Raw genomic sequence first — 25500 nt, 5'->3', positions numbered from 1 at the left:
TCTCTGTAACTATCTCATCTGAATATTTTGGACCACTTCCTTTATTGATCCAAATAACTTAACTATTGACATGACTATTAAGAATTTCGCTCACTCAATCAAATAAAATTTTGTACTGAATTTGGAAGTTGGATTGCTTTTTAAAAATTATTCTTCATCTCTGTTCATAACTTTTTCACAACATTTTCATAAAACTTGCTCATTTCCGTCCTAACATTAGTCGGGAAAGACATAACATGAATGAGAGTGGTGAAATCTAAATTTGAATTGGTATCTTACGATTTGATTCTTTGGCAACATCGCGGATGCAAAATAGTTGTTATGTACAAATAATATACATTTGCGGATGCAAAAAAGTGCTAGACATGTGAGCAAAATATACAGGAAGGAATCAACCGCACAAATGTGCGGTTGGCTCCTGTTGGTGGCTCCGTTCATTTGTATTTCTATCTTTTGGTAACCAAGTGTTGCCCATCCTTAGACTTGGCTGCACCATACTGATGATGGGCCAAATGCCCGAAACACGTGTCTATGGTTTGCCACTTTTTTGAGTGTTATGTCCGATATTAACTTCTGTTTCTATATCAAGACACTCAATAACTTTCATATTCGTATATATATATATATATATATATATATATATATATATATATATATATATATATATATATATATTATATATATTTCTTTCTTGAGGTTTCAGTTAAATCTCTCAAGGGTAGAATTGAAAGACTTTCACATCCAAATTTATATCAGAAATTTCTTAGAGAATTCAAACAAATAACATATCTCCTAAATCATCACAAATTTCACATAATAATACTGTGAATAACCAAACCATAGTCACAATCAGATCCCTACCGTATATTCAAGAACTTACTCCTAAATTAATGTATTAAAAAATTAAAACACCAAAATTGCTAAAAAAAACAATGATTATATCAAATTTACATAGTAAATGAAAACTCATAGAAAACAAGAATACATCGGAATGTCAGATTGGTCAGACATCTAGAACATTGAGTAGTCGTATTATCTCTCATAAGACTAATTGTAAAAGAAATATTAAATCGTGTGCCTTGGCAGATCATGTTATTTCAAATACTTTGAAGAATCCTTCCAGAAGATCATTTTTAGAAATGGCTGAGATAGATAATGAAGAATATGCGATGAATAATAATCACATCTCAATAATCTCAGTGAAATTTATACATTCACTTAAAAAAATCAAAAAGAAAAAGTTATATCTCCCTCTATTCAAAATTCTCCTCCTTGATTTCGAGAATATGTCAAAGTTAGTTCCATTATTTCATTTCATTAATGTTTTTACTGTATTCTTATAAATCCATTTTTCATTACTCTCACGATAGTAAGTTAGAAATGCTATCATATATATTTCGAAAGATTCACATGGAAATTTCCATAATTTGATAGTTCTTACTGGAACCTCTGGTGCAAAATGAATCTATTGAAAACACTTCCCCAACACCAGAATAAAAATTATGGTCTCTCGACGCATCCTCAGATCATTATGAATGAATTTTATTATGTTAGTGTTTTTATATCTTAGTGGCCTAACTAGTACCTGTTAAAATTACCTAACTACACTAACTACACTACACTATAATTCTAATCGATGCAGTTAGGTAAATTTAACAGGTAGTAGTTAGGCTACTAGAATATACAAACATTTTAAGAAGAAAGTAGTAAAATTTAGTGTCATACATTACACTACATTATAATTCAACCGGTATAGTTAGGTAATACTAACAGGTAGTAGTTAGGCCACTAGGATATAAAAACACTAACATAATGATCTTTCGCTGGTTAGCGAAACGCGCACCGAGAGACCGTAATTTTTGTTCTGGTGTTGGAAAAGTGTTTTCAATAGAATCTCCATAATGCCTCTTAATGACGTGAAGTTTTTCCAACAAAATTGCTTCTTATCAAATTCTGAGAAATGAATGTTGATTAACATATTCTGCTCAATAAAAGAGTGAAGATATATTCAGATCTTCTCACAGATCAGTTGATCAAATTAATATTCTGAAAACTACAACAGAATCTAGAATACAATAATACACACAGGACCCAAATGTCTATTAAAATAGAATTTAAAATTGTTGTAGGTATTACGAGAGTTATTTCAAAAATGAACTCCTTTGATGTTTATTTTTTGTCTTCAATCGCAACACTCAAATTTCATATCCAAGAAACACTTTATTGTGAAATTTTCATAATGAACTGTTTCTTGAATATGTTATGGATTTTCATCGAATATCCGCCGATTCCATCACATAACTCGACTTTCTGATGGTTACAGCTGAATAAAAAAAAATTGTTCAGTGACTTCACTCATGGGATTACCCTTGAATATTGATGTTTTTAATCCATATGTATAGAGAATAGTTCAAGTTACATTTGAATTTCATTGTACCCAACATGATTAACTTGTAATATTTACTAAGGAAACAAAAGCCAGTAGTAAATGATTCTCCGAAACGTGATAAGTCTCCCCAAATTCCTCCCAATCTGCGAGACTCGAAAACAGGACCTCAAAGGCAGTCAAATGGCAACATAAAACAAACAACGACCAATCCACATGTAGACAACAACTACAACAGTGTCAAAGAAATAAATAAGGCTGAATTCGAAAAACCTCCAGATGTTCAAGCAGAACCGAAGAAAGATGTGGCTGAAAACAAAACACCTACTCATGAAAGAAGGTAAGTTATCATCTATAGATGTTTTTCCATAAATTTTAATTTTACTGATAAAAGTCTTCTTTTCAAAATTGATGATTTAAAAAACTTATACGTACTCGAAAGATGAGCTATAAAATTTATGAAATATCTGTTTCTTATTCCTGGAATGTTTCACTTCGTCAACAGCAACTGCCGAATGAACTCAAATCATAGTTGCCCTAACTTTCTGAAAAAAATGTCCCTATAAAACACTCTTTCCACACCAGAACAAAAATTTTGTATCTCGAAGCGCGTTGATAATATTGAGTTGATCAGCGAATATATTAGTAGTGGCCTAAGGATGTATCCTCCCTCAGTGCCGCCACACTGACTTTGCCTAAGAAACCCCTTTTCAACTCGCCGCCTATGACTTGGCCTCGAGTTGCGTGCGACGTCACATGACCATAACTCACATCATTACCATAAAAACCCGTTTTAACCCTCCGCCTATGATTTTACTTCGAAAGCCATACTTATGATGCACTGTTTGGAACCTTTGGTGTAGTAATGAATATTACTGGAGTTTTTTCCCAACACCAAATCGTTATTAACACCTCGAAACGAGAGGAAACACGTCAAAGAGAAAGATTAATCTTTCTCTTTGAAGATGATCACTTGGTGATCGAAACACGTGTCGAGGTGTTGAAAATAACGATTTGGTGTTGGGAAAAAACTCCAGTAATATTCATTTAATATTCGAAAGCCATAATAATTGGATAACCTTGGGTCACACGTCACTTGACTTTGGAAATTACAGCAGAGTCTGGACCAGCCCCACCACATGTAACGTCGCATGACATATGGTCTTGAATGTGTGTGTACACTTTCATGTCCGCCTCCGCCGATTACACGTACCCTAGGGATGTCAGGTCTCATCTCCAGTTTGGGTACGACAGGAAGTTGGATTCGTTCAGCTAGCTCTGGTTTTGTTATGTATGGTCTATACGACGTTGTTCGTGACTGGCCCCGCCATGAAGCCACCCCCAATGTCTCGGTCGACTTCAGCGCTACCCCCTGGCCTACCTCCACTTTCTAGTTCTTCTACTAGGGCGGCAGTTCCGGAAACGTTCTGAACATAAGGCGCACCTGTGCGCTGAATATCCGATTCCCAGAACCGCTAAAGGCTTCTCTCTGGGGCATCTCGACGCTTGGCGTTCGTTATCCATAACCATATCTTCATAGCTATAGCGCTCCCGACTCTCTATCGGGTTTAACAATGGCGATGTCTCTTTCGAAATTGCCAATTCCATAGGATGGCCGTAGACCCTGTATACATCTGGTCATAGAGTTACCACATAAGTGGGTAACACCTCCGGAGTGTGCCACAATGGCTCGCATTCAGGCAAAATTTTCGTGTCTGAAGGCAGACAACCTTCTGATTGTCGCCGCCGGAAGATTTTCCGCATACATTTCAGCACGTTGTTGTCTCATTACTCAACCCGATTTTGGCATACTCAATTGTGCTTGCATTTCGAGCAATTAGCAAAGGTTGGCATGAGACTCGTTTCTTATCCTTGACAACAACTCTTCTCGTAGACGTTGACCATTTTCTTGGAGTAGTGTTTCCGGGCATTCTCTTTCTCCATTTAGCATATCCATTCTTCGCATTGCTGGAATTTTTATGTCCTTAATACGTTTCAATTCAGATACACTATTTCGCGATGTTTTTTCGCGATTTAAAGATAGCGGTGTTCTTTATGACATGTCGAGTTCTCTAGCTACTCGACTTGCGAAAAAACCACCTATGCCCAGGGTTTGTCGCTCTACAACCAAGGGAGAGGTACTAATGTCCTCGTACTCGAGGTTGATACGTTGAGTAGAACCTGGCCTCAGTGTTACCAGTGAAAACAGATTCCTGGGGAGTTTCACGTCCCTTTGTTAGAGTCGCACCCAAACGGCTAAACGTGTCTGATGGGAAATTCAATTGACCGATACTTGTGATCTCACGATTTGGCACTGGTGTATGTATTATCTGCAAGCTGCGCTCGCACGTATTTTGCCCTATTCTGCATCTCAATTTCAAGTTTTCCCTAATACGACTCTGACGAGAAAATGGTCAGAGGGAAGGATTCAAGGTGAGCTAATATTTCAAGTTCACCCTTGGATCGCGAAATTACTTTCCTATCCAAGGCCGAGTTGGTTGTTTAGCAACAAGGACCCTAACGGTTGAACTGCACCCTAGGATGAGGGCCGCTCGCAGGATAAGGTAGAAAGGTATCGAAACACAGTAGACGATCCCAACAGTTAGGTTGAGTCGTTAGTCCGACGGGCTGAATTAATGATGTCTTGACCCTCTCAAATGTAAGCTCTATCTACCACTGCTTAGTTGACACCGTTTGGTTTCCACAGGGTACCTGAGCCTGAGCAACTTTAGTAGGGACCTACTACCTACCTATGCAGGATTTCACACACAGCAATGTATTCCCTAACAATCTCCAATTAGTTCTGAACGAACTGTTAACCATCAGCGCTTTGTATTCTACCGAATAACGGCAACCTCACTCTCTTCAATAAAAATCCCAGCAAAAATATTTCAAGTCCAAGAGGATTTCAGGATTCTTTCAAGTTTTCAGGGACGACTAGTATAAATTCGTATTCAAAAACCAACCAACTAACGTTTCTAAGACGTTCACATGTTAATAGAAAACAGGCGAACTCTTTCCGTAACATCATCCGATGCCTGTCGACCAATCAACGGTTGCTAAAATCGTACGTTTTGTTTACACCTACTGTCGATGTCTTCCATCGAAAAAAAACTAATTTCGTATGGGTTTGCCAGCTTTTACGATCCTGTTTTAATGCAGGAGCTGGTCTTGATATCCACTCGCCGCCCTCTGCATCTCATTCCGTTCCCACGTCGTCTCGCTCCCTCAATATGCATCGTACGATAAACGAAAACAAACAAACGTCGGCCTTGTTCGACTGTCTTCGGAAAATCGCGAAAATTCTGCATTTTCGTTTTCCTTGATTTCATGTAAAACTCGGCGTTCTGAGAGAAAAAGTCTCATGACGTGTCCCGATATTCTCAGTCATTCTGGCTGAAAAATGCGTTTGAAAATTGAAATGTTTTTCAACATTAAAACTCAAATAAAAATTGAACCAGTAACGCTAGAAGCGGGATTGAGGTTCAATCGAAAGCTGCAGAAAATTTCTATCGATGCATTCTTGAAAAAAATATCGATTTCCTTGTCTAAATAACTGAAAACGCCATTTTCCATAAAATCCACCTTTTCTAACTTTTAACATATCTTTACGTTTCATGCGAGAACGAAGATCTTCGGTGTCAGAAGAGTCATCTTATACTGAAACCAATGATATATTCCGCCTACAACTTGGCCTTGAGTAAAGCCACATGAGCTGGAGTAACGTTACCTTGGGTCGCAAGTCACATGGACATGTAAATTACAGCCGATTGTGGAGCCTCTTCTTCTCCTGAACCTTTCAAACAATTGAATAAATCTACGATACTGGAGTAGTGTAGCTGTAAGTCTTTTGGGACGTATTCCCTAGGGAACGTCGTTACTATAGTAAGTGGGAAAGATACATGTGCAACGTAATCGATGCATAGGAGGATACAATGAATATCGAAGAGATTCAGTTATAAGATAACAGCGTGGTTGAATTATAAACATAATGGTATAATAATAAATTAAAAATCGGATTGAAGAAAAAAACATTGCGGCGGGCATTCAGTTGAGTGTTGAAAGAACGTAATAGAATAAAACATGGCGCTAACGCAAAAAAGTGGCAAAAATACATCATTTCAGAAAGAACATGACAGTTTGACGAGGCTCTAACATTGCAAAGTGCGATCCCTCAACATACAATCACATAGCAAGGGCTTTCAAGAAACGGCCCATATTTCATTTTTTGTACCTTGTGTGAGGGCAGGCAGCATATAGAGTTTCCGTTATCTGACCGTTATGAGAATAGGAGTGTCAGCTTGGATAGCTTTCAAAAGTTGCAATCCAATTTGATCATCCGGAAAGATACGTTTAACTTTGAGTTCGATATTTTCAATGTTCAGCTCAACCAACATCTCTGACATTTCTGTGCCAGAAATCTCATATCTATTTTGAAACAGTTGCTATCATCTCCAGCTTCTACCAATCGGATGGAATGTTTACCGTAGGAAACACATTGATAAACGCTGAAAATATTCAAAAAATGCTTGATAGGTATGAGCACGTTGAATGTTAGATGCGTTGGTGGATGACACCTGTAATGGTGGGATATGTCCATCATGAGATAGCGAAGCTTGATATCTTCATCGGTGTAAGTGAGAAAACCTTTGACAATACTAACAATTCCAACTTCACGAACTGCTTCCAATTCTTTACCATAGGTAGCAGATTGAAACATGAAAGCACCAGAATTGTTCACAAAGGTCACCGACTATCTCCTTTACCCCTCTCAACTTTTCAGATGCTGATTAGCAGGCTATCGCACAAAGCATCATATGCATCGGATTGACTTATGTTGATTTCAATGACATTATTGTTGCGAAAAGAATCGACATACGGGTAGTAGGTCCGCCATTCTACCTTTTCGGAAAATGTTGAACATTTGATTGAACATTATGATAGCCAAAAGATTACAAAAATAATTAATTCTCCGTTGACAGTTGTTGACGCTGTTCGAAGGTATTAGTGAAGACTGACGTGGGATTTGGTGATGAGTTATTCTCATGAATAGTTATCACCATCTTTCACTTCAATTCCAAACGAATTATTATTTCTTCGTTTCTAAAATCAATGAGGCTAGAATGTAGGTCGAGCATTCGCAATGTAATGTTTATTCCGTTTGTATGAGAAATGGGTGGATAAATAAGGTGATTGGGTGTATCGTCAATTTCGTAACCACGATCAACATCAACGGCAAATTAGTATATCGTATGAGACGATGTGTCGCTTAAGAAGACTCCAAACATAATGTTACCATCTATATGTATAGTACGTATTTTAATGATATCCACAGGTAGATCGGATGCGTAATGCAAGTTGGGCTTGAGAAGAGTAGACGAAAAACCCAAAATGTGAGCCAAGCTATTTGCAGGTCGGAAATCAATCAATTATTCAAAATTCTACAATAAATTCAATGAATTTTATAATGGATAATTAGCTAATGATGACCCTATATAGGTTTGAAATATGTACTGCTTGATGGTGAAGACGAGTTTGAGTTTTAAATCTTCGCAAATCTATTGTACTCCACTTTGAGATACCACTTCTACCACAGGTTTTCCCAGTACGTTTTAGTGAAATTATATCTGCTTATTTAAGCTTCAATATCACCAATTTCGTGAAATCCAGAAGAGATATCGATACTTTTTTGTTTAGTTTTGTCATCGTTTTCGTAATAACTTTAATTTCCGGTATACTGTTGTACAAATGGAAACTAAGCATAGCTAAACTGTATTCTGAATCGGAATCCAGTCGAATGGGCGGATTGTAACCGATGAGAAGTATCGAAGAACAGTTAATATCATAGACATGACTGATGCATTTTTCATATATACACACTGTTAGAAATAATCATTAACAGTTTTTAATTTTTCAATAATTATCTATATTTTTTTTAATCCTTTGTAGATTCTAATTTGAGTATTTCAATTTTAATCGTTCAATGTTATAACTCATCCTGTATGTATAAAAATCTCATCTGACAGTCTTATATGTAATAGACCATATCGCAATGAAAGAATGGTTGAATGTACAAATTCTTTGAAATGGTTTGGCTACAAATGTGTCAAGGTCACAGAAACTGCAAGTTTAGATCAGCATTGGAGGTGTCCTCTCTGTGGTAATACTGATTCATCAAGAACTGTCGAAAATAATATTCCAGAAAATTCCCGCATATCCCAGTTAGACAATAAATCGAAAGCCTCACGGAAGCGTGAAAAGTACAAAAAGTAGGTCGAGTACAAATAGCAGACGTAATTTGAAATTGCAATTATTTTAAGAAGAGGGAAAAATGTTAAGAAAGAAACGAGAATTGTTTGAAGAATTGCGAAGATTTTTAGAGGAAGAATCCGGGGATAGTCAAGATCTAAACCACAAAAAGTTAGAAAAAGCTGATACTTTGGAAAATGAGTGGTTGTTGCGGCAAATAGAAAGTGGTATGGGACCGAATGAAAACGAAAACTCCAAAGTTCATGAGGAATCTGTAGAAATAAAAAATATTCATCAAATAAAACTTGAAAATCAAAAGAAACAGGAAACCAAAAATACAACTTATCACTCAAATAGATTAGGTTAGTTTTAAACAGAGTGGGTCTATTCGACCCTCCACCGCAACCCGCAAGGTACGATGTCGAATATCCTTCACATCAATACGCTGCACATCGATCCACTCCTAGTGAATTGCCACGTTTCATCAGTATTTTTTAAAGATCTCTACAGAGCTTTGTGGATTCAACTCTCATGAAAACTTATTGAGGTTGTTAAAAAGATTCGAAGGAACCGCAAAATGTGCTGTGGACGCAGCATAACTTTTCCTAAAATTTCCTAAAATAATTTAGGGTACGCTACATTAAATCCATTAGACGCTAAGCACCCCCAAAACAATAAAAACTGGAAACTCTAGTTGAGTTTGCCTTAGCAGTTAAGAATCTATGTGTTACATTACAAGTAAGTGAAATGACTAAATACCTAAATAACCCTATGCTAATACACGAGTTCGTCGATTGGATGTATAACTCAGCTACTAATGTATGTGCTGCTTCACCCACTTTAGCCATTGCAGGGCGTACCAAGCAAAATCATCACGATGAGCAAACAAATGTTCATAGTTCTGAGTATGCATTAAGAAATGATGTGCAGTCACATGACAAAATAATAAAGTGTAAAGTATATAGCAAAACCTGCAGATATATATCGGATTGCTAACAGTTCCAAGAATATTCCTTAACTGATAAATGGAAAGTCGTCAAAGACCTGAAATTATGTAGATTGACCTGACATGGATTTCCCTGTAAATATTCAGTAAAATGTAATGAAAATGACTGCCAACAGAAGCATCATCCACTTCTTCATAAAAACTTCGAAAGTGGAAACATAAGTTCGGAAGTCAACGTTTATCATCAGAACTCTTCACTAAGTGTTCGTTTCCGAATATTACCCGTTACCCTCAAGAATGAAAATGAAGAAGTAACAACGTTTGCTTTTCTGGATGAAGGATCATCAATATCGATGGTAAAATGGACCGGTGAATAGAATCGTATTGAAAATAATTCACGAAAGGTACTTCTTTCAATCATGGGTAATTTTACAAGCACTAGGCTATTCAATAATCGTTCTGTACAAATAGTGAAATCCCTCAGCCCCCCCACAACAAACTCTAGATATATCAAAACTCACCGTTGATTACCCTTAACTGAAAAATTCACCCATTACATCTTATGACAATGTCAAGCCCCGTATATTGATTGGATTAGATAACTGGGACTTGGCTGTACGACTTCGTGTCAAAGAGTGATATGAAGGCCAACATATCGCTACTGAATGTAGATTGGGTATTTGCGCTGTTATCCAACCTTCAATAGGTGAACAGTTCATCAATTATCAAATCTGCGAAAGTGAAGACACCAAAGTGAGTAATCATCCACAACACAGTAAAGAAATTTTTCACAGTTGAAAGTCTTGGAGTTAGAGCTACAAAAACTATTACTGCTCTCTGTTTTATTATTGAATAAATGATTTCCATGCTTTAAATCATTTTGATTTTAGCGGCTATGCGGAAGAATGTACTAAGTACTGCATAACTTGAAAATGAATTTTTAATTTTCTGTTATTCTAGAATACACTTCTCGTAACCTACACTCAAATGAATGATTTTAAGGGAATATTATCCACAAATCCAGTGGCGTAGTCAGATTTTTATTACAAAACGCTTGCACCACAAATCTCTCACATTACCATATTTTCAGGAGTTATAACTGTAGAACGCATTGAGCTGTTGACTTCGGATTTTCACTGTACAAATTCACTGGTGTTCTACTTGGTGATGACAGTGTTGTCAGATCTCAAATATGTCTATAATCTGAATAAAAATTACAAACAAATACTTTGTTTCCAAAATTGAAGTTGTTGTAACTTCGTTGTTAACAAATATTTTTTAATGAAAATTTGACAGTTTTGATTTATAACGACTACGAATCCAGTGGTGTAGTCAAATTTGAAAACAAAAATTGCCTAATAAACTTTTGCCGTTTTTGACAAACAAAAAAAACCATAGAGTGCCTTGGAAATGAAACTAAAATTGTGAAAGTTTATAGTCAAGATACAGTTTTTCATACTTAATATTTCAATAAAAAAAAATTGAGATTGATTAAAAAATGCACATTCTACAGGGGTGGTTCCATTTCAAATGGGTCACACTATATATATATATATATATATATATATATATATATATATATATATATATATATATATATATATAATATAAAATGGAATAACGGGGTTTCTCAGTCAAAAAATCAAAAACTCAGCTTTACTTTTCCAAGCTTTCGCTTCTAGTGGGAAGCTTCTTCAGGGCAGTAAAAAGTTGAACAATAATGTTTAACTTTCAATTATGTAAGTGATTACAATAATGTTTAACTTTTTTCGTCGATTTATATGTTCAATTAATTGTTTTTTACTCATTTTTACTGCCCTGAAGAAGCTTCCCACTAGAAGCGAAAGCTTCTATATATGTGAATATGAATATATATATATATATATATATATATATATATATATATATATATATATATATATATATATATATATATATATATATATATATATATATATATATATATATATACATATATATATATATATATATATATATATATATATATATATATATATATATATATATATATATATATATATATATATATATATATATATATATATATTCATATTCACATAAAGGATTTGAAGCTTTATATCTTCTATTAATTAATTATCTGCGAGCACTTTCGACAGCTGGTCGTACTGTCATCTTCTAGACACTCCTCAAACTGAACTTGTCATCCTGTTGTCTGCCTCTTTATACGGTCCGAACGTCTCAACTCAGGTATTACAGGTACTTCAGGTAAATTTGCCTGTATTTGTACTGCATCAGGTTTTCTTTGTGTTAGATCTTCTCTAGGAATGTGTATGGTTTTGTTTAATATATTGAATGTGAGGTCTTGTTGTATTTTGATTTGCACTTGTTCCTCGATAAGTGACTTATGACTGTTGAATTTATCGATGTTCAAGTTTTCCCAAATATCCATGCGCTTTCCCTTGTTGACTTGTTTTATGAGTTTTATGTTCTCTGGTGGGGGAAAGTTATGTTTGTTTGGTATGGCGTATGTTGCGAGGTTTGATTTATATAATATTGGGTTTATATATGCTTGTTTGTGTTCATCGTACATTTGGATCAGTTTTTTTTGGTTTGGCCGATATAGAATTTGTTGCAGTCCGAGCATTGTATACTGTATATCCCTTTTTTGGTTTTTGTCTTCTTCTTTTTCATAGCTGTTTATTTTTTGTGTTATTTTCGTGTTTGGCTTGTATGTGATGTTGATGTTCAATGGCTTGAAGATGTTTGTTAGTTTTTTGGTTTGGTGTCCTACGTACGTAAATGCTGTCCATCGTTGTGTTTTTTTGTCTACTGGGTTGGCCTGATCCTTGTTCTGTATTTTTGTTTGATTCTGTTTTCTAATTTATCTTTTGGGTGTATCCGTTTTCGTTCGCTGTTTGGTGTATGATTTTCCGTTCTTTGTTCGGAGCTTCCTTGCTGAGTGGTTTCCTCAACATTCTATATATGAATGCGTTATATGCAGCCATTTTTTGTGATGATGGATGGTTTGAACTTGCGGGTATGGTGGAGCTTGTTTGTGTAGGTTTCCTGTATATTGCCATTTGAAATTGTGTTTTGTTGTGGTTATATCCGATGGTTATGTCCAGGTAGTTTCGAGTTGTTTTCTTCCTCAATAGTTTTTGATTTATTTCGTTAATTTATTTTGTTATTTGATCTATTCGTATTCCATTGTTTTGTGGTATGTACAGTCCATCGTCAACGTATCTGAACCATTCTCCCCTTTCAACATGTGTTTTTATTATTGTTAAGATTTTCTCATCTATGGTTTGCAGGTATATTTCGGATATAATGCTAGATTGTGGGGATCCCATCGCTAGTCCATCTGTTTGTTTATACATTTTTCCTTCAGATTCGAAATAATTTTGATTGAATATTGTATTTAGACTGTGTTCCATTTCGTTGATGTAGGTTTTGTCTATGTTTTGGTGTTTAAGTTTATCAGATATGATGTTTATACTTTCGTTGACTGGTATGTTGGGGTACATGTTTTTTATGTCGAATGAGAATAGTTTAGTGTTCGGGCTGACTTTTGTCGTTGAAATTCTGTCTGTGAGTTCCATTGAATTTTTGACGCTGTGGTTGTTGTTCCTGTTGATTTTTTTTCAGTTCGTCGGCTATGATTTTTGAAATTTTGTTTGAAGGTGCTTTGGTAAAATTGATAACCGGTCCTATAGGTTTATTTGCCTTATGTATATTTATAAGTGCGTTGAGTTTTGGTGCTTTTGGTTTGTTGACTGTGTATCTGTTTAATGTTTTGTTGTTGGATTTTACTAGGCTATTAATTTGTCTTTAAAATTTTGTGGTTGGATCGTGATTCATCGTACTAAATTCGTTTTCCGTTATGTAATTGTTCACTTTCATACTAAATTCCTGTTTTTCGATAATAACTGTGGCGTCACTTTTGTCGGCTTTAACTGCTGTGAGGTTGTTAGAGATCAATTTCCTCTTTATTGATTTGATGGCTTTCGTGATTGCTGGTTTCTCCAGAGTCTTTTCTGGTTTTATGATTATTTGTTTCAGCGTGTTAATGAAAAAAATGCGAAGAATGTGAAAAAATGGCTGCATATAACGCATAAGGATGCCACTCAGCAAGGAAGCTCGAAACAAAGAACAGAAAATCATACACCAAATAGCGAACGAACACAAATACACCCAAAACACAATAGATAAATTAGAAAACAGAATCAAACAAAAAATACATAACACGGATCAAGCCAACTCAACAGACAAAACAACACAACGATGGACAGCATTTACGTACGTAGGACATCAAACCAAAAAACTAACAAACATCTTCAATCCATTGAACATCAACATCACATACAATCCAAACACGAAAATAACACAAAAATTAAACAGCTATGAAAAAGAAGAATACAAAAACCAAAACGGTATATACAGTATACAATGCTCGGACGGTAACAAATTATATATCGGCCAAACCAAGAAAAAACTGATTCAAAGGTACGATGAACACAAAAAGGCATACATAAACCCAATAATATATAAATCAAACCTCGCAACACACGCCATTCAAAACAAACATAACTTTCCCCCACCAGAGAACATAAAAATCATAAAACAAGTCAATAAGGGAAACCGTATGGACATTTGGGAAAACTTTTACATCCATAAATTTAACAGTCAAAAATCACTTTTAGAGGAACAAGAACAAATCAAAACACAACAAGACCTAGCATTCAATATATTAAACAAATCAACATAAACGCCGAGAAACAATAAACCTAGAGAAGATTTAACACAAAGAATAGTACCTGATGTAATCCAAATACAGGCAAATTTACCTAAAGCCACAGAAGTATGTATTGAGGCGTTCGGACAGTATAAAAAGACACACAACAGGATCATACGTTCAGATAGAATAGTGCCTAGAAGATGACATCACGACCAGCTGTCGAAAGCGCTCGCAGATGATCAAATAGAAGTCATAGAGCCTTAAATCCTTTTTGTATATATATATATATATATATATATATATATATATATATATATATATATATATATATATATATATATATATATATATATATATATAATGTATATATATATATAAAATCATCTTCGTTCGTCACTTTAGCATATTTTACCAAGGTTTGAGTCACGTTTGTTTCTGTGCAGTTCCTCCAATCTATCTACCGGACTACTTCAAGTTTCCGTTTAAAGCGTTCAGCAAGCATCTATTTTTGGATCTGTCGAACATTTCATTAAAGGTTGGAAAAATGATGTTTTCAAAAAGGTAATCCAATTTGATGAATTTCTTGACGTACCTGATCAAACAAAATTATTCAAGTTCTGTTGCACGAACGTCGTTAAATCTGATTAGAAAATGTATTATCAACGAAAAATATTAAATTTTCAGTAGAAGAATAGAAACTCATGTGGGTCATGTCCAATGTTTCATATAGGTCAAACTAGGAGAACATTCACAGCCCGCATGAAAAAACACATATATAATTTCCAGATTGGAAAAATGAACTCCACATATGCCACTCGTTTAATCACACAGTAGCATGAGCTCAACAATGAATTCCAGCCCCTTCATTTCCAGAAGAAAGGTTTGAAACTTAACCTGTTGGAGAGTATGGAAACAGTCAATATTTTATGAATGATCGAACTGAACTGAATAATCATCCATTATTGAATTTGTTTATTTCCAGGAATCACAGTTAAGTATAATTAAGGTACTTTTAGAAATTAAATTAACTCATATAGTTAATAATTACACCTGATTTTCAGGTTAGTTCATTCATTAGAAAGTAGGCAAACAAGTATGAAATATGTATGAAATGGTTGTAATTTAGAAGTAACTTATTATTTTACGCTTGAGAAACACTTCTCGCGGTTTTTGTGAAACCCTTTATAGTGAAAATCATTCAATAAATGGTAAAAATGAGTTTTGATATGGATTTTCATCAAATATTGGCCAGTTTTATTCAAAACAAATATCCCTGAATGGTCAAGTATTCACTATTTGAACCAAATTATTCATTTTTCATTTAATTTCATAATAATTTTTCGAACAACTCTAATCAAAATAGATGCTAATATCGTAGATACCACGATGAGAATTCTTCGTAAGCCTTGCGTGTTCTTCAACAAATTCAAGAGTTTTTGTATCTACTTTTCGACGAGCTTGAAATATCAGCCACACTTTATATTTGAAGGGGTATTCTTTTGAATTTCACTTTCAAAAACTTCCAACTGGTCGTTATTAACAAATGTGAAATTCATCAATTTCCATTGCGTTCTATTGCAACCATGATCAAAATTATTGTTCTTCACACATATGGCCATTAATTTCACGCCCTTTGGTACGTATACATACAAAACGTCATTTATTATTGCAGTTGAAAGCACACAATTCATTTTCAGCATTAGCGCGACATTATCTAAGCTGTGAGGTTGAATTATTCGAAACGGATATCTCGTTTGAGGAACTTTTCGATCAAGCAATCTTTCTTGAATATCTAAACTATACAACTGCTTCAAAACAATATTCTATTCTTCGAAAAATTCAATGTCTTTCTTTAATTCTTGGACACGTTTACGAAACTCTTCAATTTTCCGTCTGTACTCTTCAGATATCATTTTGTCATTGATTATTTCAACTGTTCATTCAACGACATTAACATTCTTTCAAAAAGTAATATTTCCCACCTCCCCAATGCCGCGTGTTTTTTTTTGACCCCCTCCCCCATTTCCTCCTAACATTTGACATATGGCATGTATTCAAACACGAAAACGAAAAACGGCCAAAAACCAACGTACTTTGAAATGTCATTGCTGAATAATCTGCTTTCTCCATTGCCCTAAATGGTTTGATGAACATGTCAAATATCAACTCAGAAGCGAATATAATTCCCGAAGTGAGGTAGTGAGAACCATACCCTTTTCCATTCAGAAAAAATCCTAGAATATTGAGGAAAGGATTTTGCAGTAACAGATGTATTTGAAACAATCCAAAAATTGCTCAAATTATCTCAAGTAAGGAATGATATTCTGACAGAAGGAAAGATCCAAATACATCCTTGGGCTTACGGAAGATTCTATATACGTGAAGATGTGACAGATATTCAGGGTATTATAATATGAACATTATGAAAAAACAAGAAAAAATTAAAGAAGTTATAACATCAAGAGAATACAAACACAGTTGAAATGATATTTCTAGGCACCTCAAACGAAATTGAAGCGATTTCATCCTAAAATGATAACAATGACACTTGAATATTGAGGAAAATGAATGTTGTACATGTTGGTGATCATGTACAGGTTAGAAGTAATATAGGCAATTCTAGATTATCTCAGGGTATATTCCTTGACACGAAAAAAAGTTAATTTTGAAAGTAAATGAATATGCAGAGCGCTAAATGAACGAAAGAGGGGGTACAAGGACTCATGAGTGATGAGTAAATGAATGTTATACGTGTGTTTTTGGTGTAATTGATACAGAAATACAATTATTTTGAAGATAGCTGTCCAGTTTTATGTCAGCTATTGATCAAACGCCAATCGAGAACGCCTAATATGAAAACGAAAACTCACTGGTATGGTGTGAAATTATGATGTCTGCGGTACTAGCCACGGGCTTTGATGATGGTCACATCTTGAAGTCCAGAGGAATCATATCTGATGTACATTCAGGATCGAAATGTGTGTACCGTTCTTTCAAGTCTAGTTTTTCACCTATGATATGTCACGGACATTTTTAATTTCATCAAATAGTTCACTTTTGAAGGATCATAGGCCGTCGAAAAAACTATCAATTATCGATTGCGACATTGATCTTGCTCTTCAATTTCAAACTTTCTATTCCAAAGGTGTCCTTTAACTCCACACTACTCAACCTTGAGCCCGCCATTGGTTCTTATCTTGTATTTACTCTGTGGAGTGTTCAGAGCAAAACATATCTGAAGTATTATTACTGTCGATTATCTCTGTCTACCGCTGTCCTCAAACTTGATATTTTACACAGCATCTACTAGAACTTCCCTAACCTCAAAGATTGTTTTTGTTTAATATTGCCTTTTGTAATTTGCATAAACTGTCAATTTCGTGGAAAATTTTTCAAGAATCTACTGAATTCCTCTGATCTCAAAAGTTTTTCGTTCATTCTTTTCGAAAATTTTGAAAGTTCCAATCTCAAACAAGTTGCATTTTTTCTCCAGCTGAAAATTATGTAGCAGACTCACAGTGTACTACTTTGAAGATTTAGGTTATACATTCATTCAAAATTTGCTACTTCAATTCATGGTATAGAATGGTATAAGTGAATTTATAACGAATCATTTTAGTGTCAGTATACATGTTAACATTCGAGAGAAAAACAGGTAAAGGATTCAGCAGTTTTATGATAAACTAGTAGTAAAATTCCACCTACCGTGTATTATATTATAAGTTATATATTATAAGTTCTTTATCGGCTTCTCCCCTGTATCTCATTTTTATGTTCAAAAGTGGTCCTCCGCTCCAGAAAAGACTCGAACGAGGAGGCTCCGCAAATAAATCTATTGGACGCTGCTTATAAAGAACACGATGTTGCATACTCCCAAAATCAATCACTCGAAAAAATTCAGAAGGCAATGAAAACCAAACGGAAACGCTGAATGATTGGAACATAAATGGGTGGGAGGAGTGATATCATTCAGACGTTGAATTTTAGATAAAATTAATCTTGATTATATCGATCTTATAAGTAAAAGCGGAACCAGAAAAGGGGCATCGAATGCAATGAGAGCTGGAAAAATGATTATCAAAAAAATTAGAAGAAAACATCGAGTGAAAATACTTAGATAATAGCATTTGAAAGTGAATCATTCATAAAATGATATTTTTTGAATGAAACAACCTATATTTCATCATAAATTCCGATTCGTAAAAATATTCTCAACAACAAATCTCATATCACCTTTCTTCCTGAAGTTGAAGATGAGCGTCTTATGTGGAAATATTTATTTATTTCACTAGTACAAACAATTTCTTTGTTTTGGCAAATAAAACCTCATGATTGTCCAAACATCTAATTTTGGTATTAACAGAAAAAAATGCCTTCGGATTTAAACTCGTGAAACCCGTGATCATCATTTCACTTGAAACCACTGAACTATTTGGTAATAATTTACAAAACGATAAATTTTATCTTGAAGCCATTCCACTAGCCGTATTTATTTTGTAAATCAAAATATATCTGCTATAATGATAACATTGAAGCCGTTTTTGTACAGCAATTCATTCCCCGATCGTGAATTACAAAATTTGCTGTGCTACATGCACAGCAAAAAATGCCGTACATCAACGATGTACGTTGATTCAGGGACAATGGAATAGTTTTTGAAAAGAGGAGAACTGAAAACGTTTCGTAATATCTGAAAATACAGAAATTGACGTTTTAGCCTACCCATAGTATACAGGGAGACACATGTTGACATATTCACATTTGATTTTACTTCACCAATCGCACCCTCCGAAACATGTCACCAATGTTTTTTAATGGAACACCCTATATTGTTTAGCGCATTATTAGATGCTTCATGATGAGCAGATTTCAACGAAGTATTAAACATATGGTCTGGAGATTATGGTTCGGGAGCCACCCTGAATAATAATTTTCAGAAAAAATAAAAAAACACCTCAATAATAGTATATAGGGGGACACATTTTGACATATCCACATTCGATCTAACTTTCCCTATCACACCCCCAGAGCATGTCACCGTTTTTTTTAATGGGTCAATGTTTTGCATTATCAGATGTTCCATTATGAACAGATTTAAATAAAGTAAAATACATTATAATCGGAAGCTCATAGTTTGGAAGATGAAAATCATTTGAGTTGAAAACGAGCCACCCTGATTGAACTTCTGTACAATCTGTTACCTAGGTTTCATAGGTGTTTCTGTGAAGTATACTTCAAAATAGTCTTATTTTGCTTAGTTACGTTTGAATTCGATATTCTCTTCATTTTGTATTTGTCGCATTCTACAATAACGATTACCTACCAGGTGAAGTTACAAATGGTATTTTTCTTTTTTGTGAATGAATCCTTAAGAAGCAATGGTTTATACGCCTCGAGAACGGATTGAAATAGTAAGTTTGTACAACGGAAATAGTGCTAGAGCTGCTCGAGTATGTTCGAAGATGTTCATCCAGAAAGAAATGTACGACACAAATACACTTCGGAATTATTGATCAAAATGGAAACTGGATCTGTTAACAATAAAAAGCATAACCGTTCAGGAGTTGTCAACAATGAAGCTATTTGTACTGCAGTTTTAGGGCCTGTTGGAGTAATGGAAAATTTTCAAATCTCTTACTGAGTGATCTCGAGAATCAGAAATCAGTCGTACAAATATTTTCACAATCCTCTACAATTACAAATTTCATCCATATAAGATTAGACTTCATGACGTATCGAGTTTTGTGAAAGTCTCACTGAACGGATCAACTTGTATCATAATTTCTTGAATAAAATTTGTTTGTCGGATGAACGAAGAGGTGAATCGGCAAAATTGTCGATATTGGAGTGATACGAATCGTCATTTATACCTCAAAAACTGAATGTTTGGGCAGGAATTTCAGGTGACCACATCATAGGACACCTTTTTTATCGATGATAATTTGACTAGTGATAAATATTTGGATATTTTGGAGAATCGAATAATACCGTGCATCAATAGGGCAATTGAGGAAGATATAAATTTATTCGAAAACGAAATCGTTTTTGAGCAGGATGATGCACCTCCTCATTATGCAGCTCCAGTGCATAAAAAAAATGGTGATATGCTCTGGGGGTGCGATAGGGTAAGTACATCAGATGCTAATATGTCAAAATGTGTCCCCCTGTATACTATGGTTAACGTTTTTTTTTCTAAAAATTATTGTACCATTGAATTTTCACTATCGAAGTAGACCAGAAATAGTCTACTCCGATAGTCCATTCCCACAATCCGCATAGACGATTCAGTATTGATGTTTGGTGTGGTCTATTTAAAGACATAATTATCGGTCCATTCTTTTATCATGATTCTTTGAACGGACTCCGTTACATTGATTTGTTGAAAAAAAAACTGTTGGAAGAGTTTTTCGATGATCTTGATCTGAAGGCTCGTCAGATGATCTATTTTCAGCAGGACTGAGCATCAGCACATAATTTCAGTGGCGTAAAAAAATGTTGTAATTTTTTTTTTCTGAAAAAAAATTCTTTACATCGGCGTTCATTCTCATACTATGCTACTTTGGTGCCCAGTATCATAGTTTTTGTTGTCTATAGATAAAACATTTGAAAGATCAAGGAGAAAGAGGTGGTCCAAAATTGACGGTAATTTACAAGGCCTGTCTTGCAAACAATGTTGTGTTATCGTTGCAGCTTCTATGGACAAGACGTAGGCGAAGAGTAAAAAAGGGCTTTACGAGTGATGACGTTACCCAAGGTAATGTAGCGTCACACGCAACACAAGGCCAAGTCATAGGCGGAATATATCATTGGTTTTAGTATACGACGGATTTTTTTCATTTCAGAGGTCTTCGATCTCATATTAAACGTGAAGATATGTTGAAAGTTGAAAATAAAATGTTTCACAAGCATGCTTCGCATGTTGCAATACCCTGATAATATTTTTATTGTCTTCATTCCAAACACGCTAATGAAGTCACATTGTTCTCAAGGGCATCCAGTACTGGGCCTCCAACCACTACTATAATAACATCATGATGATATTGAACGGGGACCGCCTGGTGCAAAAATATCATCATGTGAAAATAGGCCTAGAAAAACTTTCAGAAAAAATGTGTTATTGTTATGACCTTGAGAATTGGGTCTGAAGGTGACTTCAAGAAATTATTCCACACAAGAAATAACCTATAAGAAAATATAGCCTCGGCTGATTGACCTTGGTTACCGAGGTATTCATGTACTATCAAACCTGAGCATAGAGCATTTGTATACCTACACAGTTGATGAATAATCGCTATCGACAGCCCCTTACATCCAGTGGACGAACGGCAGACTTTTTCGATGCAAGTATAGGAATAATCTTCAGGACACCGCTTTGGTAGAGGGTCGAAAGCCTAGTGAGATATGTAATATGCAGTGCGTCCTCTCACCACCTGATCTATTTATGGACTGAACGCATCAGTGAAGATATTCTCTTACTGTGGCGTTTGATTACATAGTAATGGCCAGTGAGCGTTGGAAAACATGAGATTTAAGTTACTAAAAGTTAATAGCATACATAAGCTGAAACTGCACACACATACACACATTCAAGTCCATATGATATGCAACGTTTCTAGTGGTAAGGGAAGGTCCAAAATCGGCTGTGAATACCGAAGTCATTTAACGTGCGACCCCAAGTCATTTAACGTGCGACCCCAAGTTATTTAATCGTTCGGCTTTTGAAGTCAAATCATAGGCGGTAGAAATTATGTAAACCATGATCATGTAACGTCACACGCAACTCAAGGCCAAGTTATAGGCAAAAAAACGAAAAAAGGGTTTCATGGTCAGAGTCAGTGGCGTCACTGGGTCACTCGGCGTCACTGGGTGGATACAGCCGGAAGGAGGTCCTCAATCGGTCTTAGGTCACTACTAAAATTGACTATCGAGAAACAATACTTTTGTTTTGGCGTGGGAAAAGTGTTTTCAACAGTTTCATTCCACATTAGAAGCAAACACTATTTCTGGCGATGGGCAGGGTCGTAGGTGTCCTTTCCGCAACAGTAATATTCTTATCTCCTTTTGTTGGGTTCGTACCAGTGTCTTGTGGGAACTTTAAAACACTTTCAGAGAATTGAAAATAATAGTTGAATGTGACTACTGTGGTGTCAATAATATATATGCATAAAAGACAATAAAAGTTGATTGTTGCATGTTAATGCCCACATGAAGTCGTTCATTTTTGACATATGTATATAAAAGGAGCATTTGATTGGTTCAATATATGGTTATTGTTAATCATTTCTTTAGCCTGTTACAGGAAGAATATCAAACATTTTTGAATGATTTATGAGTTATAATATAGAATAAAATTGCCAATCTTGAAAACATTGAAATACATTTCCCAATTGTTTATAGAATTTGTTCTTATTCCCATTCATGAACTGAGATGAATGAGAATAGACCGTTGAGTAAATTTCTTATTTTTATTCAGTTCAGTCCGTTAATTTCCAGATTCATAAATACCATCAATTCAATTTCTTCATTCAACCACTTGAATTTCAGACCTTCCAGGGTTTTTGACACAGAAATAAATTCGAAAAGAAAACAGGGTCTGAAAAGCGAACCTCTGTCAGAGCAAGAAGAGTCCGTTGTCCATAAAATCAGCGCACCAAATAACAAAATAACCCCAAAGAGAAGACAAGAGTTTGGGACACATGTAGTAGCGAAAAGTGAATTATGGAATACTGGAAATCAGCATAGATGCATGAAAAGTCACCAAAAAAGCAGTAGGGTTAGCATATCGCAAGAGGAAGGTAATGTTCAACTTGACTGCAGATTCGTTTATATATTTATTATTTGCAGTAAAAAACTACATTCTTTTACCATTTTCATGATTTTGCAATGATGACATAAATGTAGGTAGGACTATAGAACAATAATAATCAAAAGTTAGTTTCCAAACAGCATCGAAATTGTTAAACATTTGTCTACCCGAATTGGGCCAATTCTCTTTCCTCATCAGGGTGTGCTTTGAATCTATCAATTTACTTTTTCTTCTGATGCACTGTTTGAAACCTTTGGTGTAGTAATGAATATTACTGGAGTTTTTTCCCAACACCAAATTGTTATTTTTAATACCTCGACACGTGTTTCGATCACCACGTGATCATCTTCAAAGAGGAAGATTAAAACTAAGGACTAGTGCGAGCTAATCCTATTCATGCTATAAAGGTAACTCATACAGGTAAACCATCCAGGCATACCAACCTAAACTAATTTTACAATTTTGCCTTATCTATTATTTTACAATATATGTTTATATAAAAAAAATTTAGCTGAAATTATATAGCTGAAAATTGTTTTATATAAACATATATTGTAAAATAATAGATAAGGCAAAATTGTAAAATTAATTTAGGATGGTATGCCTGGATGGTTTACCTGTATGGGTTACCTTTATAGCATAAATAGGATTAGCTCGCACTAGTCCTTAGTTTTAATCTTCCTCTTTGAAGATGATCACTTGGTGATCGAAACACGTGTCGAGGTGTTAAAAATAATGATTTGGTGTTGGGGAAAAAACTCCAGTAATATTAATTTATTTTTTGTTGATGATAACATCGTTAATGAAATTTGTACTTGCACCGACCAATAATATTTGCAGCTCATTGGAACATTCGACGGAAATGTTCAAGTATAAAAAAACTGTAGTGGCCTTAAGGCAGTGGTCGCCAACCTCTTCAATGTGTTGAGCTATTTTGTTAATTTTGGAATAAACAGCGAGCTACCCACACGGAAGCCACGTAACGCAACGTAAATGAAATAATCCACAGTTAATTTATCACTATATGTATTTATTTTACTATTTAACTGGTAATACATAATACATAGGTACTAATAATGAACTAATAACAAAATAACTAATATTACTAGTACGTACTTGTTGATAGCTACATTCCTACCTATCAAACGAAGGTGTTTGAAAAATAAACACAAACTTTTATCCAGCCACAACGGCATGTCACGTATGATTTAGAAATAGTTAACAATAACAACAAAATATAAAGCACAATCATGAACATAAACATTGAAAAATAAAAAAGCACGTTCAATGAGAAGGCTTGGCACTCATCGATAATTTTTTTAATGTTTGCAGTATAATTTGATGCAGCCATTCGAATACAATTATCCAAATGTTCATCTGTAAGTCGATTGCGATATTTGTTCTTAATAAACTTCATATTGGAAAAAGAAGATCCACACAAATAGGTTGAACTGAATAATGCGTTCACTTTCAAGGCAACACGGCATAGAACTGAATATTTGTCTTTACTTACAATAGGCCAGATACATTCAGTACTTGAGACTAACGATTTTAAGGCTAAATCATTTTGAAACTCAATGACTTCCCTTTCTGTTGCAACGATGTCTTCGCCAAAGTTCTGCATAACACAAGTTGCAAACTGTTGGATATCAATTTCCATAAAGGGTGAAACAACAAACTGCGCTACTAAAGCGCATTGAAATCCTTAAAACGATTTTTGAAGTTATTCTTCAGGGTAGAAATTATTTCTACATGATATTTGTTGTCATAGGGTTCTGATGGATTTTGAGATATTTTTTCTGAAAGAATAGGAAGATGCTTGGCATCGCTGTAAATTAGGTTTTATTCCCAAAATTCCAGCTTTTTGATGAATGCTTTTATATCAGAAATCATTCTCTCTAGTTCTTTGTCTCTCCCCTGAAGCTGCAAATTAAGTTTAATTTCTCTGTAATGTCCACGAGAAAACCAAAATCTCTAAGCCAGATTGAATTTTCTAGTTCTGGAGTCGGTTCATCGCGTTGTTTGAAAAATTGAACTATGCCAGATAGGACATCATTAAAGCATTTCAGCACCCGTCCTCTACTTAACCATCGGACTTCAGAGTGAAGGAGTAGGTCCCCGTATTGACAGTCAACTTCATCGGCCAAGGTTCTGGATAATCTTCTTTGTAACGCTTGAGCTCTAATCTTGTTCCCAATTTTTACCACCAGTTTCATAACGTTGTTTAGTTTCAGGAAATTTCCAGATAATGCTTGCTGATGGATAATGCAGTGGTAACAGAAATTGCGGAAAAGTTTCATCTTTAGGACATAACGCCACCAGACCCTTATCACAACCCACCATAGCTGGAGCGCCATCGGTTGTCGAGCTTACCATTTTCGATATTGGAAATTTCT

At 35.0% G+C, this 25500-nt stretch overlaps 1 protein-coding gene across 4 annotated transcripts in view; it reads left to right on the top strand.

Annotated features, from left to right (window-relative positions):
* GABA-B-R2 (gamma-aminobutyric acid type B receptor subunit 2) overlaps positions 1 to 25500 on the top strand; it is a 374454-nt gene that overhangs the window by 346202 nt on the left and 2752 nt on the right. For 3 of the 4 annotated variants that reach the window (XM_074170500.1, XM_074170499.1, XM_074170502.1), the window contains 2 exons: positions 2469 to 2726; positions 22843 to 23093. In XM_074170500.1, coding sequence (XP_074026601.1) covers positions 2469 to 2726; positions 22843 to 23093 — 509 coding nt within the window. The remainder of the gene's footprint in view (positions 1 to 2468; positions 2727 to 22842; positions 23094 to 25500) is intronic. The other variant, XM_074170501.1, reaches the window with a different exon arrangement.

Source organism: Leptinotarsa decemlineata, unplaced genomic scaffold (assembly GCF_025532065.1).
Source record: "Leptinotarsa decemlineata unplaced genomic scaffold, Ldec_3_MD MMD2_P_RNA_scaffold_9, whole genome shotgun sequence".
Classification (NCBI taxonomy): Eukaryota; Metazoa; Arthropoda; class Insecta; order Coleoptera; family Chrysomelidae; genus Leptinotarsa; species Leptinotarsa decemlineata.
Note: the sequence above shows the minus strand (reverse complement) of the source record. Positions and strands in the feature narration are given on the sequence as shown.